Source organism: Desmodus rotundus, chromosome 4, assembly GCF_022682495.2.
Source record: "Desmodus rotundus isolate HL8 chromosome 4, HLdesRot8A.1, whole genome shotgun sequence".
In the NCBI taxonomy this organism is placed as follows: Eukaryota; Metazoa; Chordata; class Mammalia; order Chiroptera; family Phyllostomidae; genus Desmodus; species Desmodus rotundus.
The window spans coordinates 125,303,110-125,323,684 of NC_071390.1; the positions used below are offsets into that span (position 1 = coordinate 125,303,110).

General features: G+C 37.1%; 1 protein-coding gene and 1 pseudogene across 2 annotated transcripts in view; one reads left to right on the plus strand and one right to left on the minus strand.

Annotated features, from left to right (window-relative positions):
* Positions 1-870: 870 nt before the first annotated feature.
* LOC112320690 (transmembrane protease serine 11F) overlaps positions 871-20,575 on the minus strand; it is a 66,955-nt gene continuing 47,250 nt past the window's right edge. For both annotated transcript variants that reach the window (XM_045185651.3, XM_045185649.3), the window contains exons 6-12: positions 17,103-17,170; positions 15,353-15,516; positions 12,533-12,571; positions 9,074-9,275; positions 4,786-5,045; positions 3,177-3,319; positions 871-1,423 (exon numbers count right to left, since the gene is read on the minus strand). In XM_045185651.3, the coding sequence (XP_045041586.1) occupies positions 1,265-1,423; positions 3,177-3,319; positions 4,786-5,045; positions 9,074-9,275; positions 12,533-12,571; positions 15,353-15,516; positions 17,103-17,170 (1,035 nt within the window). In that variant the 3' untranslated portion in view covers positions 871-1,264. The remainder of the gene's footprint in view (positions 1,424-3,176; positions 3,320-4,785; positions 5,046-9,073; positions 9,276-12,532; positions 12,572-15,352; positions 15,517-17,102; positions 17,171-20,575) is intronic.
* LOC112320139 (small ribosomal subunit protein eS6-like) lies at positions 5,264-6,073 on the plus strand (annotated as a pseudogene).

Here is a 20,575-nt window from a genome sequence, read left to right on the forward strand (position 1 = left end):
ATTTGTACTGCCTCCATAAAGATGAAAGAGCTAATGCACAGTGATTAAGAAACCTGTACAAGGATAAACAGCTCAGATGAGGCACAGCCAGTCTTCAAGCTCAGGCAGCCTGACTGCAAAGCCTGCACTTTCCACCTCTAGATTTTGGGCTGTGTTAAGCCCCAAAGTCATTCATTCATCTGCCAAACTATATTAACTTATCTTAAAACTCACAGAAGCATTTCTTCCCACTAGAGGAAACATTGTATAGTGTGTGACATACACCAGGCACTGTCCTAAGTGCTTTACACAAATCAGCTCTCCCAACCTGACATTCTGATTGACATGTGACCTATCCGATGGCTGAAGACTTACAAGAGCACAAGTTACCATATATCAATGTAAATATTTCTAAACAAATAATTGGAAAAATCATTCCCTCAAAAATCCAGAGTGTTTGTCCTGTTACTAATAATTTGAAACCAACTCTGCTAGCCTAGGTCTCATCAGTACTTTCTATCCTCCTTGTACCCATGAAAAAATGCTCCCAGGAGTCTTTTCTATTCTCCATCTGGCTTGACACTAACTGACGATGCTGTTAAAAAATAAGTCAGAAATGCTTATTAACAATACAACATACATCCTGCAGCTAGTGCTTTTGTGTATAAAACAATGCAAGTTCAGGTGCATTTAAAGCTTTTTTAAATGGCAACTCTTGTGGTTAATGATAATGCTCTATTATTATTTAAAAACCCAGGTTAGAGTTCAAGTTATATTGCAAATCCTATGCTTCTCCATTCTAGCCATTGAGTGTCCAATCATCAGTGTTGATATATTATCGAAACCATGAATCCTTAGGGAAGACTGGTGTCTGTTTGTTTTTGTGGGGGTTTTTTTTTCTTGCTAGAAGAATCCCAAGTGCTCCAGGTATTATAGGAGGTAAGAATGTGGCAGCCCCAGCAGCTCTTCATATCCTGTGGAAAATGATGGTCCTCATCTTCCATTGAGGAAAACCACTTATAAACATTCAGCATATTAATAAGTAACACAATTTCCCTTCTGAGTGAGGAGTCAGTGCTACCTGTCATTCACTGTATCTTCTTCCCTCAGGGTAGAAAGAGAGTTTGGTCACAAAGGCCACATCATAATATTGTATTGGTCTGAGTCTGAAGGACTTCATGACCTCCAGCAAAAGCACCAATGCAAACCACATAACTATGAACAATACACAACATGCAGGAGTTTTAACTCTTGTGCCATGGATATGATTCGTGGACAATTCGCACTAGACACCAGTCTTTGAGGCAATCCAGTTTCGATACTGGGGCACTCTCGTGTAGACACCAGGCTTTTTGGGAAGAGCGCACGACTGTCCCCAACTTACTATACCAACGATGTACCAGATATCATGATTATCATAAACCAGAGGTCCACCAGAATCACCCTGGAGAAAAAACACAAGCATATTTAAAATTGTTAACTCTCATTTAATTCAGTTGGAAGGTCATTGCAATCGTCTCTCTTCCATAGGGAAAAAAAGGGAAATTGATGCAGAGAACATGCATGCATACTAGAGATAGATTATATGATTATATAATGTTTCTCTCAATTGAGTTAAAATTTTGTGCTAAACTTTGAAGTGCATTTTTTTTCTAGAAAGACTAACATTCATATGGAATGGCTACATTATTTCTGGTTCAGCATCCTTGGATTTATGCATAATTTAGTAAGCATGTATATAAAATATTTAATATGAGGTTAATGCATAGATAAGGGATAAGAAAAGTTGGAATGGCTTCCAGTCTTCGGGCTTGTTTAACAGAATGAAAGGGAATGTCATTCGCAGAGATACAAAACGCAGGACAAAGGTCAGGTGACGAGGGGATAAGAGGAGAATCGGATGCAACATTTTGAATGAGATGTCTGAAACATCCAAGTGGAGTAGAATATACATATACATATAAGTCTGGAGGTAAAAGAAGAGGTTGAGGGAATATATAAATCTGGAGATCAAAGAGGAGGTTGGGGACCTAAAAGTATAAATCTGTGGATCATCTGCAAAAAGATGATAATCGAAACTATGGAAGAGAGAGATCCTCTAGGGAGAAAGTATAAAGAGGAACAGGCATAAGATAGACTAAAATTTAATGTCTGAGGTTTATGGAATATGAGAAGGCAGAGAAGCAATGGTCTATAGATCTCTATAAAATTGAAGAAAGACAACATTTTGTTCAGCTAACAAATATTTGTGCCAGGCACTGTTTTGGGTGTTGGTGATACAACAGTAAGCAAAATAACCACCCCCCAATTCTGTACCTTCATGGAGCTTATGACAATAAACCAGCTAAATATAATATGTTGTCCATTGGATGGTGATAAGAGCTAAAGATAAAAATAAAACCGAGAAAGGACACAGAGAATATATGTGTAAGTTGTGTGTAGGGGGGGTAGAGGTTGGTAGGTTGCAGTGTAACACAGAGTGTGGCCAGGGGGCAGGAGTAGGTGAAAAGCAGGCAGGAAGGATTGGGGAGAGGTGTTAAATAGGAAGATTTGGGGAATTAGTGTTTATATAGTTGGAACAGTTTTTGGTGACAAAGTTCAAGATGTGGCCCTAGGAATAGGTAGCTGAAAAGGGGTAAGGATCGCTGGCAATCAGATCTAGAAACGAAGAATCCAGCATTTAAATGTATCAGCATTAATATTGCAGGGCTTAGGATGAGGAGGAAACCTGTTTCAGGTTTCAAAGCCATTAGAAAATGAGGCAAAGGAGAGAGACTCAGAGGTGGGGGTGAAGCAAGACGCATGAGAGATGATGACAGACCTGAATAAAGCTGTCAGCAGAGGAGAGGTTTCTGTGTTTCTTTGTTTTCAATTTTAAGAAAATAACAATAGATCATAAGAGTAATTGTATGAACCAGAAATAGAAACAGCAGACTTCAATTTCCTAATTTATAATATAATTAAAGTACTGGTTTGATCTCATATTAAATAAAATAACATATAAAAAGTGCTCAGCACTTTGCTTGGCATACAGTAAACATTTGATGTAATAATTTTTGTTATTGTGATTATTAAGTAAACTGAGTCCTTGGTGAAATAGTTGCCATTTTTTCCCTCCCAAGTAAAATATCTGCCAAACTTAGAAATGCCTAATGGAAACTTTCCTTTTCATGTTTTGACCTTGACTTTGGACTTACCTTACATGCATCTACTTTCCCTTCCATGAATCCAGCACACAGCATTCCTGAAGTTATCAGACCATCATACACATCCTTTCTGTTACACACATCACTGCTTATGGTTTCCACCCTGGCTTGCCGAAGTTTATTTTGTGTAGGTCCTGTTACACAGACAAACGAACAAAAACACGTTCTTCAAATACAATTGTATCTAAGACATGGAAGACACACAAAGTGTATATACCTAGGAGCAAAAGCACAGTAATATTCTATTAACATTAATTGTTGCCTAATTTTATTTCTGTTTCATAAATGTCTACATTCAAGGAACCATAAACATATACAGCCCAGAATTATATTAGTGGTTCTTCAAAAGCTATTGGAACCATTGCAACTAAATGCAATATTACATTGTATGTGTATGTATATTATATACACACGCACAACACAACACATTTTTTTGCCATGAGGAGAAGGTCCATCACACTGATCTTGTCTAATTGGCACATTTTTCCATGTAAAGAAATTAAGGCTCAGGGAAGTTGACTGATTTTCCAAAAGCTATTCAAGCAGAGACCAGGCTGTGTGCTGCAGAGAGCTGTTTGCCCTGCTCTAGGCTGTAGTGTGTTATTGGGGGCACCCTGAAGCATGGGGAACAGAACAGATGTCCGGTATGAGCTAGCAGTCAGACACCAGCAGGGCCAGGAGTTGGGAGGAGAGAACACTGCCCAAGTGAGTACAGGAAGAGAAGGAAGTAGCTCAGAGCTCCTGACTGAAACTGTCGGTGAGTAGCCCTGAGTTAGTGGGAAGGGAAGGGAGGACTGAAGGAGACATAACAACATCTCACAAAGTCAAGTTGGGGGTGCATGGGACATTTGGGAAATTTTACATATAATCAAGTTCTGTCAAAAAATATAAAAACCAGATTAAGATCATTTGTCTCCTAGTTTCTTCAGGATATCCCTGATAAAACCTTAAATGTTTCTCATTTACCCCTTTAAAATATTTAATTATTCTCTCTCTTTAAAACAAAATGAACTAGTACCTAGAAATCTTAAGTTCTGGTCTTCAGTTTATAAAATTTTAGAACTGATGTCTTTTAAATCTCTTAGGAAGTGGGACAGAGGAAAAGAAATATAGATTCTATTAACTAACCAAAATAAAAATTCACAAAGCACTGTTGTGTTTTTAACCAACATAAATCCTCATTAGCATGAGGAGGAATTTAAAAAAAAAGAAAGAAAATGTATCATAAAATTGTGGTTTGAAGTATAAGCTAACCAGGGGTGTTTGCACATGGGAAATATACAATTCGGAGTCATTTGCTCCCTTGGCCTCCCGTGGCATTTTGTCCCTTCTTACAGCATGTAAAGCAGTCTGTTCACTTCTATATTAGCCTCTCCCCTTTCTCACCACTGGTTCAATTAACTGTGAACTCCTCAAGGACAGGGACCTGATTTCTTTTACTTTTTAACCCACACCCAACCCCCCATCCCAATCTTCTTGGGGCCACACACATTGGAAGCATCAACACTATTTTTATAAAAAATCTAAAGAGGGATCTCCCAAGCCAGCTTGTCAGAGCTTAAGAGATACTTACATTGGTAAATTATGTTAAAGTACTCACCGTCATCTACAATGGATCCAAACCCTGTGACGAATACATTTGTTTTAGGTGGCAGCTTCATAGCTGCATCTGGGAGGCAAACTCTCTGGACTACGTTTGAATAGTCAACTCGGGTAGTGAGCTGAGCCAAAGCAATGTCATTTTCATTTGTTTCTCTCTGGTAATTTTCATGAATAATAATTTTTCTCACATTTCGTTGTACTGAAGGTGGTGTTATAGTGATACCAAAAGTAGCAATCCATTGACTTGGGTCTTTATTTCTGTAAAACAATAAAGGGTAAAATTTATGATGCTTAACTTTATATTTTAAAAAAGATTGAGAGTATATTTCTTCCCAACTATTGGCATTATGTGCCTGAAAAATCCGTATAGTGAGAGAATTTGAAATTGATGACCTTATTGAAAAAAAGAGGTTACACAAACTGATGATGTGAGCATATGAAAACCCTCAAATAGCCTTTTTTCTGCGGTGCCTCGGAGGTGGTCAGCAGCTTCAAGATGAAGCTGAACATCTCTTTCCCAGCCACTGGCTGTCAGAAACTCATTGAAGTAGACTATGAACGCAAACTTTGTACTTTTTATGAGAAGCATTTGGCCACAGAAGTTGCTGCTGACGCTCTGGGTGAAGAGTGGAAGGGTTATGTGGTTTGAATCAGTGGTGGGAATGACAAACAAGGTTCCCCCATGAAGCAGGGTGTCTTGACCCATGGCCGTGTGCACCTGTTGCTGAGCAAGGGGCATTCCTGTTACGGACCAAGGAGAACTGGAGAGCGAAAGCACAAATCAGTTCAGGGTTGCATTGTGGATGCCAATCTCAGTGTTCTCAACTTGGTCAATGTAAAAAAAGGGGAGAAAGATATTCCTGGTCTCACTGATACTATTGTGCCTCGTCGCCTGGGGCCCAAAAGAGCTAGCAGAATCCACAAACTTTTCAACCTCTCTAAAGAAGATGATGTCCGCCAATATGTTGTGAGGAAGCCCCTAAACAAGGAAGGTAAGAAACCTAGAACCAAAGCACCTAAGATTCAGCGTCTTGTTACTCCACGTGTCCTGCAACACAAACATCAGCGTATTGCCCTGAAGAAGCAGCGTACTAAGAAAAATAAGGAAGAGGCTGCAGAGTATGCTAAACTTTTGGCTAAGAGGATGAAGGAGGCCAAAGAAAAACTCCAGGAACAAATTGCCAAGAGACATAGGCTGTCCTCTCTGAGAGCTTCTACCTCTAAGTCTGAGTCCAGCCAAAAATGAGGTCTTCTAAGAGTAACAAATAAATAAGGATAAACATAAAAAAAAAGAAAACCCCTCAAATATTTTTGTCCTCTAAAATTTCATGCTCTAAAAAGAGCACAGCAACTAAATAAAATTTCAATGATGCATTTGGGTTAATAATAGTAATAATAGTAATTATATAATTAATTTCCAATCTTTGAATTTCTTGTTTATTAGAAACTCAGATTCTGTCTTCTATAATTTAAATGAAATGTAGCAATAGTAATTTTGATTTGTTTTGGCTGTTACACATGCTAAGAGGCATTTCCCTCTGTATCAGACACTCTACCCATTCCTACTTGATGACTCACGTGTTGGCCCTTGTTTACTGGGTCTTACTGTTATCCTTGAGATAAAGTGTACCTAATTTGTCTCTTGTGTATACAAACCCTTGTGTGTATACAGGATTGTTTCCCCACCTACGCCCAGACCCTGTCTGGATATTATGTCCTAAGAAGCCCTGACTCAACATCATGCTGTGAGAGTTCTCACCACCCTTTGACCCGGCCTGGTCAGTCCCTTTTACTATTTTTGAGGCTCTCCCTTCACACATGCTTTTCTCTCCCACAAAATTACAGCACAAGCAACTGCTATGTGGTATTAACATCTCTTCACGTTTATATGCTTTCCCAAATTTCAGTCCTTCTTTTTCTTATACCCATCAACAATTAGAAATATATAGAAACTTGAAATTCTCTGTGTAGAGGAAAATGATGTAGAAGGAAATCACACAAAGGAGAATTCATAAAGGGGATTTCCTTGTTTATACAGGGTAACTGTGTGGATGAATCACAAAAGTTTCAGTGTAATGAAAAGTTGAAAGATCAGTGGTTTTCAAAGTACTAGGCAATGCCTCAGGGGTGAACAGGCAGAACTGGGTGTGGTGGGGAGGTGGGGGACTGAGAGATGCAGAGGGCTCCTCTCTCAGCTCTTTTACTTCTGTATACTTAAAGGACATTTTTATTTAAAACTGAAATCTTAGGGCTGAAGAACTCATTTGAAAAGTAGAATTCTGGGAGATACAAGATACGTGTGACTTCAGTCCTCAAGGAGCTCATGAACTAATGGAGTGGATAAAAGAAAGTACCCCATCTCTTTATTCATTGTCAACCAGAAAGGAAGCTTCATGTAGCAGGCCCTGTTCAACATGCTTGTGGCTAAGAACACTGAGACTCAGAAGTTAAAAGGCTTGCCCCGGTGAGGAACATATCCAGCTGCTTAGTGTCAGAAAGAGAGGACCCAGGCCTCATGCTCTCCTGTCAAAACTTTTTCCCCGCTCACACTATTTCACAAAGACAGGGATCTTTTTTAATGGTTAAAAAGGAACTAACATTTGTCTTAAACATGATTTTTAAAAATGTACTCTTTCTATAGAATAAAAATTTAAAAATTATTTGGATAATTGTGATAGTATCTTCAAAAAACACTGCATTTTCCCTTCACAACACTGTATGTCATTGTGCATTGAAATTATTACCATTCCCCAAATCGAACCCTATCCAGGGTCATTCTATTTCCCAACACTTTTAGGTTATTATTATCAGCATAAAATGTCATCATTCATATTTTAAGAAATACTTCCTGTGAGCCCACAACTACCATCACCTATCAAATTTCTCTGTTCCCATTTATTTAAAAATTACTTGAAAGTGGCATCTAAACTCACTGCATCCAATCCTTATTCTATCCTCTATTCTGTTCGTTCCCATCCCATCTTATCACCACAATTTCTCTTATTAAGGTCACCAGTTATCTCTACTTTACAAAACTCGATGGTCAATTCCCATTTGGGCCTTTTAGCACACAAAGACTATGCTGGACCTGCTGAAACAGGTATCTTAATTACTATACCTTCCATCCTGCAGTAAATATTAATAAATTGGCATCCAGATTTATTTTTAATTTATATAAACAAAGATTAGTTATAAACAAAAATGGATGATACTCCCCAAAACAAGTGTAAAAATTGGAGCACTATGTGAACAAAAATTCAGAAAGCCTTAAACAATTAGTAAAACAAGTTCACATAAGGCATGATGCTAGTTATTTTGTCAATATAAAGGAGTCTCTTCTCTTTTCTCTTGAGAGTGACAATCACCTTAAATTCATTAGGTCATTCCCTGCACATCTACCCCACAAATAAAAGTATAGGTACCTTATAAGGACCGTCAAAAGCCTCTTAGACTCACCAAAGATAATTTTCTTGAAAGGATGGTCTGAACAGTGCCACTGGCCAGGGCTTCATTCAGAGCCTTTACCTTTTGAGAGTTTAAAAGGAAAAACTTTCTGTACCCTGATGGTGAAACTTCTGGGAGGAAAAAGGTGTGTCCCCTGATCACCTGGGGCAATAGGATGCTCCGTATATATGCATACAGGTACTGACAGAGCTGAGTTTTAAGAGCTACAACTGTGAAATCTCAAGCAGATAGCTCTGCTGGATCCCATATGACCAGCCTTCCATACTGTGAGGGCAGAGAGAGGATGGTAGGTCTCTCCTATCATCCACACACCTTTCTGGTTCACACAAGCCACAGTTGTTGGGGGATGCAGTTGGAAGGCATAGCTTCCAGGGTGATATCTTTGATTTAATCTTATTTATAAAGATATAGTGGATGTTGATTGTGAGAGAATAGAGGGATTAATTTTGTTAAAGTGACTAAATTTTCTCCTTTCATATACAGAAAAGTTTAAACTTGTTACATGTATAATAACCAATCTTTAAAATAATTTATGATATAGTGGGAAAGATAACACTAACATCATGATAATACAGGAAAACATAGGATGAGAGCCATGACAGTGACGTAAACCAAACGTCGTAGTCATTTAGAGCAGGGAGAGGAGATGAACGTGATCAGGGCACACAGCAAGCAAAATGAATTTCAGCGGACAGAAGAGGGTCCATCCATAATGGAGCAGAGGATAAGCGGCAGACATTAGACTCTTCTCAATCACTGAATCAATTGATGGCAGCTGAGCACTAAATCAAGACGACTCACAACAGCCCTGGTGAACTTACCTGCGGAAGCAGTGAGCTGCTGTGAGGAGCCATGTGTTACTGATGAGGGTGGCTCCGCACTGATGGCCCGCCCCTTTGAGCTGGAGGCTGGCCTGCCATGGCCACTCCCCTTCCATGGCTGTTTCCCTTCCTTGGACAATCCTTTCTGTAGAAGTGTATGCTGGTAATGGCAAGTTTGAAGATGTCATCCTTAGTCCACAGCCTGTCACAGAAATATACATTAGCTTGTTTTCATGGAAAGGAGGAGGGAAAAGCACATATGCTGACTTGCGCTGAGTTCTAATGCTTAGATAATCCACTGCACCTGCTACTGGTTAACCCATTTCTAACACTCAGTCTCTGAGGTTAGATGTAGGGGTCCTACTGATCTTGTCAAGGTTTGGAAGAAATATTTACTATTATTTCAAGGCATCCAATCCAGGAATCAACTTCTGTCTCTCTACATAAAGCATATATAGATGACTAAGTAGATTGGTAGATAATTTATTGATCACCAAAAATGTATAGAACCCATATGATGATTACCAGAGGGAAGGGGAATGGGGGAGGTAGAAGAGGGTATAGGGGAGTTAAAATGAAAGGAGACTTGGCTTGGGGTGGTGAACACACAATATAAGACACAGATGAGGTATTATAGAATTGTACACCTATACATTTATTAACCAATGTCACCCTAATAAATTCAGTAAAAAGATTTAAAATTCTAAGTGTTTTAGACACGTTTATAACAAAACACTTTTCAGAAGAGAAAATTCAGCCGTGGAAAGAGAACATGCATTGCTGGAGGTCACCCAGCTCGTAAGTGACATAGTTGGGTATAAAATGAAAAGGATCCATATCAAAGTGTGTAATTTTACTGCTAAGAGAGAGCTCAGTAATGTAGGTCATGATTCTCCCTTAACATAAATCTATACGTTGTCTTTGCAAAACCCTGAATTTAAACATTAATGACCTTTTGAAGTACCATATGATCTTATTGATATGTAGAATCTAATGGACAAACTAAACTAACAAACAAAACAGAGATAGACTCGTAGATAGAGAGCAGGCTGAGAGCCCTGGAAGGGTTGTGGGAGGGAGGCATAGAGGGATCAAGTGAAAAAGGAAAAGCAAAAAAAAAAACCTCACAGACACAAACAACAGTGTAACAATTGTGAAGGGGAGGAGGTAGATGGAAGTAGAAGAGGGTATGGTGAGGAAAAAATGATAAAATAAACTAAAAAATATCTTTTTTCTTGAAAGACTATCTTTTTTCCTAAAGTTTATTGGGATTGACACTGGTTAATGACATTATGTAAGTTTCAAATGTACATTCTATAATACGTAGAATGAATATTGCATTGTGTGTTCACCACCCCAATTCTAGTCTCCCTCTGTTGCCGAAATATCTGACTCCCTTTATCTTCTTCATTCTCCTCCCATCCCCCACTCTCTCTAGTAACTGCCTTTCAGTTGTGTCTCTAAGATACAGCATGATTAGGGCCCCCCACATCAGATAATACATAATCTCAGAATTCAAATATATTGCTGAAAGTTATTTTCTACAGAAACTTTTAGGACACATTTGCTTGGTATCAGCAAAGACATGCAAGAAGATATTACCTTAATATAACAAAAGCAGACAACCCTAAGGGGAAAATATACTGTGATAAGACCACATATAACAAAAGTGATTTATATAATGAAATAAAGTCCAAGAAATCACTAAAAAAAATCATAACAGATATAAAACCCACATGGATGAACTAATGAGAAAAAAATAAGACCAGACAATTGAGATAAGTTGTTTTCAGAAGTATAGAATTGGTAAAAATAAATAAATAAATAAATCTTTCAGAATGCAGTAGAAAGTAACTTGAGCTGGAACTATAAATAATAATTGATATTAAGGGCAGAAAATGGACGTTCAAATAAATCATTTGTGTTCCTGAGCAAGAAAGAAATGAACAAATGAAACAGAATCGATCATAAGATTTATAATGGAAGAACATTTTTCCAGAAAATAATGTGGTGTCCATTGTAGTGTCCATATTGAAAGCACTCTTAATGTCCTAGTCAAAATTCAGTGAAAATACAACCACTTCTACGTCTCTTGGCAAACAAGTTATAGAGATTTCATATATTCATCCAGAAACAAAATAAGATACCCCACATAATAATAGAAATCACACCAGCCTTAGATTTCTATTCTATAGCAAAAATACTAGAAGAAAACAGAATATCCTGTAAAGAATTATTTGGAAAAGTTTATGACCCAATAATCCAAGAAGACATTGAGACAAAGGAAATGGAAAGATATTCTTACATCTGCAAATACTCAGTAATATACCATTTGTATAATTTTCTAGTTTAAAATCACTTGAAGGTAGGTTTAGCAAACAAAAAGGTAAGGCTCAAGAATGGAAAATAGTAACTATTAATATAACAGGAGATTTTAGTGATAGGTAAATAATTGTGACTATGGGGATAAAATGGAACATAATGTTTAAAAACAATGTTAATCACCTATTTAAATATTAAATGATAAGTAAAATTGTGAAATTATTTATATAAGACTGGAGAGTCAATTGATGTTGAGGACAGGAATTTATGTTTTTCATTACACATAGTTCTTACTCTACCCTTGAGTTTGATAACTAAAAAGATAAAGGTTCATGTATGGATTTAACAAACATAAAGGCAAGCAAGAAGATATGTATTTTAAAAATGTGTTTATAGAAAAGACAGAACTCAATGGAAGAAAAAATATTTACCAAAAGGCTGAAAACATGAATGAGAACAAATATATGAGCATTGACAATATTTGAAAATATGCTAAATGTTGCATGTCACATACAGAGAACATTCATTGTGTTTTAGTGTTCTTACAACATTTTAATGGATGTATATTTTTCCATTAAAAAACATAAATATGTACCAGTGTAGGCAGTGGTGATGCAAAAAATGACCATAATAGATATTTTAACAAAAATGCAAAAAACAACCCCAAAAATTTTAACAGGAAGAAGCCTAACTAGTTACAAATTTAAAACACTCTGAATTGTGATAGTATATTAAAAAGTTATTTAAATGAAATATTAAAGTAAAATGTTAGACATATAGGTACATATATGTTGTATCAAAAATACTATGTACTTTTTACCATAATCTATAAGCTAAAAAATTTTAATTGTATTTAGTGTAAATTTATAAACTTAAATAGCTTAAAAGTAATAAACAATAAGAAAAAACTGTTTGACAAGAACATAAAATGAACAAAAATTCTTGTTTCTTTTGTGATGATTATTTTGTTATTGTATATATGAATATGAAGTCATTACATTGTACAGCTGAAATTAATGTTATATTAATTATACCTCAATGCTTAAAACCCTTGCTATATTTTACTAACTTTTTTATGGCTTTTATTCATTATCTTTGCTGTAAAAGAGACAGTTAATTGTGGGTTTTGGAACTTACGACTGTTTAGAAGATTCCTCATCTTTTTGCTGTCAATAGCTGAAATAAACAAAACATGAATTAGTTGGTAAAATAATAAGTTCTTATTTTCATGTAATTTTGTTCAAATGGCCACTTTAGGAAATGCTTATTATCCAAAGCATGTATATTTCAAGACAGCATGAGACTTTTCATAGTCAAATTCTAAATAACCCTCTACTCTGATTTAATCTCAAATGTGTAAGTTTAATTTAAAATAAAAAGGGAGCATTTTGGTTTTAACTTTTGCTGAGAAATTAGAAATTAAAATTAGAAAATTAGAAAAGAATGGTGAAGATAAATGTCCCCGATTGCTTTCTTTGGGAGCTTCAGTATAACTCATGAAAGCAATCTCTGATTCCTATTACAGTTGGTGTTCACTATATCGGGTGCACTAGCCTATGTGCAGTTAGTTGTGTTGAAAGGGAAGCTCCAGATAGCTAGACGCATTGCAGACCCCTCACTGCCCAATTTTCAGGCTTCGGTCTACGAAGGGTAGGAAGGCATTTAATGCAGTTTGATGGCTTTCTCTCACTGAGGATTCTCTCTCGGATGAATATGGTGGAAGGTTGTTGTGGCTCAGGCAACAGGCACTAGAGACAGGGAGCTCTCTCATATACAGCCAGTCCAGGGACCCCACCCCACCACAATCTCTCCTCCATTTTATGCCCTCTGTGATATCTTTTTCCTTCAAATGTATCTTAGTGTTCATTTAAGTTCAGTGTCATTTAATTTTTGGTGGTTAGGTGTTTGTTTTATTTTGGTTATTTGTTGGAGAAAAAATAGAGAAGTATATGATAAGTTACTCAGGAATGTTGACTTGCCCAAAAGAAGCATGTGAGCCCCAAATTGTACTAGAGGTTTTCTGGACACTCCAATTCTCTTTGTTTAACAAGGGATTGGGTTAGCCTAAAAGTTTGTCCTCAAGCTGGCTCTAGTAGCACTTAGTTGTCTTCAACCTCATTCAAAACAATTGTGGTAGATAGTATTTCGATAGCTGTAATATCACTGTGTAAAAAACTTATCAAAATTGGTGAATTTTTGTGTAGCTATTTTAATATTGAAGATGGAAGAAATACACAACATTTTTGGCATATTATGCTTTATTATTTCAAGAAAGGTAAAACACAATTGAAACACAAAAAAAGATTCGTGCAGTGTGTAGAGAAGGTGCTATGACTGATCAAATGTGCAAAAAGCGGTTTGAAAAGTTTTGTGCTGGAGATTTGTCGCTGGACGACACTCGGCCAGGTAGACCGTTGAAGTTGGTAGCGGTCAAATTGAGACATAAATTGAGAACAATCAACATTACACTACAAAGGAGATAGCCAATATATTCAAAATATCCAAATCAATAAAATTATTGGTAAAAATGAAAATGTATCTTTTATTTTACAGGAAAAATCATATAGACTTTTGGCAAACCCAATATACATATGGCAGAAAACAATATATACAGTAGAATTTTGACCACAAAATTCTATGATCACATTTTATTAAATAGAATATTGTTATTTTTATATTAAAGCAATGTGTATAGTAAAAACTCAGTGTACATGACCGAAAGGGCTGAAAAACGTTTTAATTGTAAAATGAGAAAGCCTGCACTTTACCATCTCTTCGACAATGGATTTTTGCTCTAGCATGCATGACCATGCATTGGGGCAAGTATGTTATCAGAAATCGAGATTTACTTTGAGATCGCCATTTGTAATATCCTGGAAAATACCATGCTTTGCTTTAGAATGTTATTGATTGATAATGAAGGTGGAAACCATACTCTTCATTATTACTAATTACTTCTTAAAAACTTGTCAGTAATGTCTATGGGGATTCCACCTCAAAATGTATTTAAAGTATCCCAATTTCTAACAACATAGAAATTAACTTTAGACCATCTATTTCTTAAATTCATGGCTTCTGGGAGCAGAAATACTTTCAGGTCCAAAGAGCAAGACTTATTTTTTTATATTAAATCAGAAGTAACTGAACTTTGAAATACTTAAGCAGAAGCAATAAGCAGAGCTGGGACACCTATGGTATGTGAGACATATGCTAGAATTTAGGAGGAGGGATAAGAAAATAAAAAGACAAAGTCCCTGACATTGACACTTATAATCTTATTCGAAATACATTATTTTACTTTCCCTAATTATGTATTGATATAAAAAATAGAAATGCCTCTCAACCAGGATTGCAACTAACTTTGAGGTAATCTTAGTTTGTGTTCCATAACCTTTTGGACCACAATTTTCTTCCACTTTTGAGGGAGAACATAACAATTTACTGAATTTTCTTTTGTAAAGAATAAAAAGATAAATATAAAAGCTTTAAACTGGAAATAAACTCGAGAACCACTTCACAGTTCATGTCATCGTTCTTCCTACAGGGGAAAACCTTCATAAAGATGCATATTGCTTTGATACTTCAGAACCTAATCCTCAGAACTAACCTGTAAAGACCAGGTCTGGCCCCAAGGCTTGCTAGTCCTGTGTCTTACATCTTCCTTAAGTTTCAGCTTCCATAAAATGATAAAAATAATACCCACTCTTTTGTTTTTGAAAATATCTAACATTACAATATATGGGGAAAATGTAGAAAGTACAGAAGAGGCCTAAATCAAATATACAACAGTTATTCACAAAACTAAACTTTGCCTCAAAGTGAATTTTTATTTTAGTTTTATTCCACACTGATGTATGTATATCACTGGTGAATTCTTGAAATGAAAGGGCACACTGACCTAAATTCTTATGAGAAGATTGCAAGGAAAGGGAATCACAAGGTGGTAAAAGAACTTACATGTGAGTGTAAATGATGGTTTGTTTATAGTCAAAGGCAACTGCTTTGTCTTCAGATTTTGATATAAAATATTCTCAATTCTTTTCCTGATTTGCTCAGCAATACCAGTAGATGGGAATCGAAACATGAGCACCATAAGAATGTTCACACCATTTTTATCTGGACTAAAGAACAAAAAAGCAGATAAATAGAGATAATAATAAAGCCAGTTCTCTAATCATTCATTATTTTGAGGTATTGAGATTCACACTAAATTTAAAGTAGTACAATGGATGGCATATGTATATATCATATTTCTAACTTATCTCTTGAAATGCTGGTTAAGATACACAACTGAAAAAAAAATTGCTCTCTGCCCTTGCTTAACTCTTAGTCTGGAGGAGTTACAGGAGAAGGAGATGTTTATGAACTCATGCTTTACATGCACTTAAAGGATTTGCTGTTTAAAGTACTTTGAGCCAAAGGTGTAACCATCATTATTTGTCAGTAGTGATGTGGAAGAGACATTGCTTTGTGTCCACCAAACCCAGGTGTCTTTGTCTTCTGAGCACAGATCTAGACTTAATTTCCTAGCCTTTCCTGCAGTTTATTGAAACTCCCTAGCGAATTCTAGACAATGGAATGTGGGCAGAAATGACGTACCCCACATCCAGGCCCAGACCCTAAAAACCTCTCATTCCATCTTCTATGCTTTTTCTCTTCCTATACCTGCCAACTAGACGGGGAAAATCCAGGGGGCGATTCTGCCATCTCTGCCAGCACCATCATCCCCTGCTGGCACATCTGACTCTTTGAACTGAGCCACTGAAATGAAGTAAACCTTTATTGTGTTAAGCCATTGGTGTTTTGGGGGTTGATGATCAATTAATACATGTTTGATAAGTAGATGATTAGATAAAGCAGTTATAAAAGGAAATCTATTGATAAGAGTTCTGTCACCTTTTGCAAATGAATTTATTTGGAAACATATCACAAATATGTGAAGGAAGGAGAGGATGAAGAAAGTAAGGAAGGAACAAGTGTATAGAGCAGAGAGGTAAGAAAAGGCAGGAGCTCCTTAACCATATGCATATTTACTTGACCATCAAGGAATAAAGCAGACAAATAAGTATTACAAATACTATTTTTATATCTTGACTGATATCCATAGAAAAAATTTAATAACTTTCATCAAAAAGGGGCAGAAAAGATATTCTAATAAATGCCAAGCACTGGATGGATTATAGTAATTTATCTTAGTCTCTAACAGTATATGGCCACTTTATAAATTTATGGGTATTGCCTTTTATAGGAGCATAAAAATGAAAGCATTAAAAATGTAAAAAATAGCAATAGAAATATTGCATTAATGGCATTAAAGAAAATCCTTATTGCAGAGAAAGTCATAGGCCGATTGTTGGGTAGGCTTAAAATGAGGACAACCAGAACTGGGCTAAATTCTACTGGGTCCCTCGCTTAAGGAGCGGGGTATGTTGGCAGCGCTGTCCCCCCTCTTCCTGCATTATTTTTCTCTTGGAGAGCACCTTTATCTCTAATCCAATAAGTGACAGTGTCTCTTGTCACAGAGCACTTTACATCTTCCCGTTGAAACTGGCAAATGGCTAGGCAGTATCAAATGGACTGCTCAGGATTCATGACATCTTTGTGTCCCAGCAAACATTCGCTCAGGGGAGCTGAGTGAAGCTGAGTGATTGTGTTGGTCAATGCTTCTTACTGTACTGGTTTGAAGTTGCAAAGCAAGATTACCTACCTTATTTTGATGACATGAGATCTGACAAACCGACCTGCTCCTGAAGAATTTCGAAATATCCTAGACATCTGATTAGAAAAAATTTTAAAAGTATTAGTCTTAAGAAAAATGTTATGCCTCGCCTTCTCGACAGACTTGAGGCACGACAAGGATTTCAGTTTATTCTCAGATATGTGCACAGGCTATTAACAGTGGTAAGACGAACTCAGGCTCTAATCCTTAGAGAACTGAACAGCCTTAACAAAACTGTTCAATTTCGCCGAGCTCCTGTACGTGGGATAACGACAATAGCTACCTCATCGAGTTATTTTGAGCAGTAAATGAAGTAATGTATGTCACATACTTCACACCTTGCCTGGCATAATGTAAACTATTGATAATGTTCATTTTGATTATCATCAAATGAATTAAAATATCTGTGCTAATTTTCAAAGCAGCATCCTCACTTTTAAGAAAATCCACTGCAAGTTTTCCTTATTCTCAAATATGGCATCTAGTCCATTGTTGATATTAACTTGTTGATTTCTTAAGTGATTATCCCATTACTACAGCACTTCACATAAAATGGAACAACATCTGTTGTGTGACTCCGACACCCTCACTTGTTAGTCATCTCTCTGTGGCAGGTGTGCTTTCACAACCGGTGCTAGATTTAGAAGTAAGTTTCACCACACGCTAAACTGTTAGCATTTTATTAATCAGCTTCTCCAATCTGAGCCAGTGAAAGATTTTGAATGTTCAGTGAATTCATTTCCCAAAGGGTTGTGATTTCCAAAGGGCTGTTAAGTTGCTGCCTTAGAGACAAAAACAACAACAACAACACGAAATGACAACAAAAAACCACTGAACCGAGAGTCAGATATTACAAGTGCATGTAAATTTACACAGGCCCACATCCCTGGTTAATCTTGCCCCTCAATTACTGCATGCTCGGGGAAGAGGGAGCATCGCCTTCTTCCCCATTAGATTCCTCCTTCTCCCTGACTCTTCTAAACTAGTGACGATGCTCAGTAGGTTTTACCTCATAAAATATTGATTCTGTATCCTTTCCTGCAGTCCCACTGCTATGGTCTAAAATCAGCTCCCTTGAAACTCGTGCCTTTGCAGCAGTCCCTTCACTGGCATGTTTATGTGGTTCTACTTTACCTTTCCTCTCCTCAGTTGTTGCCCCACGATGCTGGCAACCAGGATATTGCTAAAGTGCAAATCTGAGTGTTATACTCCCGCTTCAAGTCCAATGTCTCCCTCCGTCTAAGCTCCACAGTCCCATCCTTTCATTGGCCCTCGCCCCACTCCTACATTCCAGGCCTATTCTCTTATCTACTGAATGGCCTGTTCTTTTCTAAACCCACTAAACTGGTTTGCACATCTATGACTTTATACATTCATTTCCTTCCTCCTCCAATACATTTTTATCTCAGGCTAATTTCTTCAGTGACAATTCTGTTATTCTTCAGAAACTCCAGTGACAATTAAATTATCATTGACTTGCCCTTCTCAAACAAAGTCGAACACTCCTTTATTTGGGCCACCACAGCATCTTGCATGTGATTCTCTCATAGTGACTCTCAGGCCAGTTTGCAATTGTGTTTTTCCCACTCTAGACGGTGAGCTATGTGACCACTGGGAGTGTGTCTACTTCATTTTTCTGTCTCCAGCATTTGGCACATTGCTTGGCCCACAGTAAACAGTCAATGCATGTTTAATGAATAAATACATGAGTAAATGAATGAAGAATCAACTCTCAAGGGAAGATAAAAACGCATCTTGTTTCATCAGTAAATTGTGTTGCCAAATGTTAAGTGGAAATCCATGGGAATCTAAAGTAAGGTGGGAGCCAAGAGACCCCAGGGTGACCTTCACATGGACGGCCGTCCAGGGGTTTGAGTCAGTTTCGAGTTAGATCACTTACGGCTTCACTAAGGGTCTCTAAGCTCATTGTATTTCCATTTCTCAAGGAACAGGGAGAAAATAAGACTTTAAGGTTTCTAATATTTTATATAAAGGCCCTCTGAAATTTTTAATTGTGTACCTAATAGCACATTGGAAAAAAGTTCAAGATTCTGTTATATCAGAGTATAAAAAATTACCAAGAATGTCTTCAAACTAAAATGTGATATTAACAAGATGATGGTCCCCGGAGGTGTCAACCTCTATTTAAAAATGGGTAGATTCTGCTAGAGGACAATACTGGTATGAACACTAAGAACAGCTTACGTGTGTTAATCCCATACTACAAGGTAGACATTGGACTGATTCCTTTGTTTAAACCTCACACGACCTCATGAGGAAAGTATTTTATTTATCCTCAGCAGCCCCATTGTATAGATGACTAAACTGAGGCTCAGGACACTTACGTCAACTTTTCCAAAGTAGCATAGAAAGGGGTGGTTCTGCACTATGCTGTGTACCTTAAACTAATATAATATTGAATGTCAACTGTAACTGAAAGTTAAAAACAATTAATGAAAAGTATTCAAACAAAAATGCACATGTATGTGGGGCATGAGGAAAACATAACTAAGTCTGAGGTTGTGACAGCATACTGGTTAAGCACATTGTCACCGTGTGAAGCTGTCTCTTACTTAGGAGGCGGTTGTAGAACCATCATTTAGCGTCTCTGTGCCTACGCGTCCTCACTTGTAAAGGGGAATTATACAATAATTACCTTGTAAAGTTGTCATAAAGTTATAAAGCATGAGGAACAAGAACAAAAGAAAGTAGTGGTTCTGGCACAAGAACCCAGGGAATCTGGCCCTGGATGTTGTGTTCTTAAGTCCAGTAAGTGACACTGACAATCCTGTGTTACTTACATACATGACGACAGATGTTTGGGTGGGTGGGGCAGAGCAGTCCCAGGGCAGGAAACCCTTAAAGAAGGACTCAATACATCTTTTATTTCCTGACTCCAAGTCTCATAAAAGATAACCTCTCAGGAGGTCGCTCGCTGCTGCTTCTCAGTTTAATGAGGCAAAGGGAACTGTTGCTCTCGAGATGCCTACTTATTGTAAGCAGTTTCTGGAGATGTTTAACTCGTGTTTATATTTTTCTAATAAAAACTCACTAGTATTACATTTAGCCCAAATTACAAAAATTAATTGTATCCTTCCCTGTTTATGATTCAAACCATAAAGAACAGAGTATTTTATTGGAGATTATTCTATTTAAAACAACAGTGTGTAAGTTTATGGTAAAACAGAAAAGCTTTCCTTAAGATCAGATGCCAATTGTAGTTCTAGGTTTGAACTCCAGCATTAAAAAATGATATAACATGTTTGAAACAAAGTGTGGCTCAGTCTAAGAGGACACCCAGTTACTTTCTCGGGCAAGACTGGGCTCGCACCTTCCCCTCTGGCTGGGAACTACATGCAGATTGTCCTCATGGAAGCTCAGTAGTTACTGGATGCCACGTAGGGGATCCCTTTCCAGATCCACCTATGAAAATAAGTCAGGCAAATTCTGCAGGTTTCCTG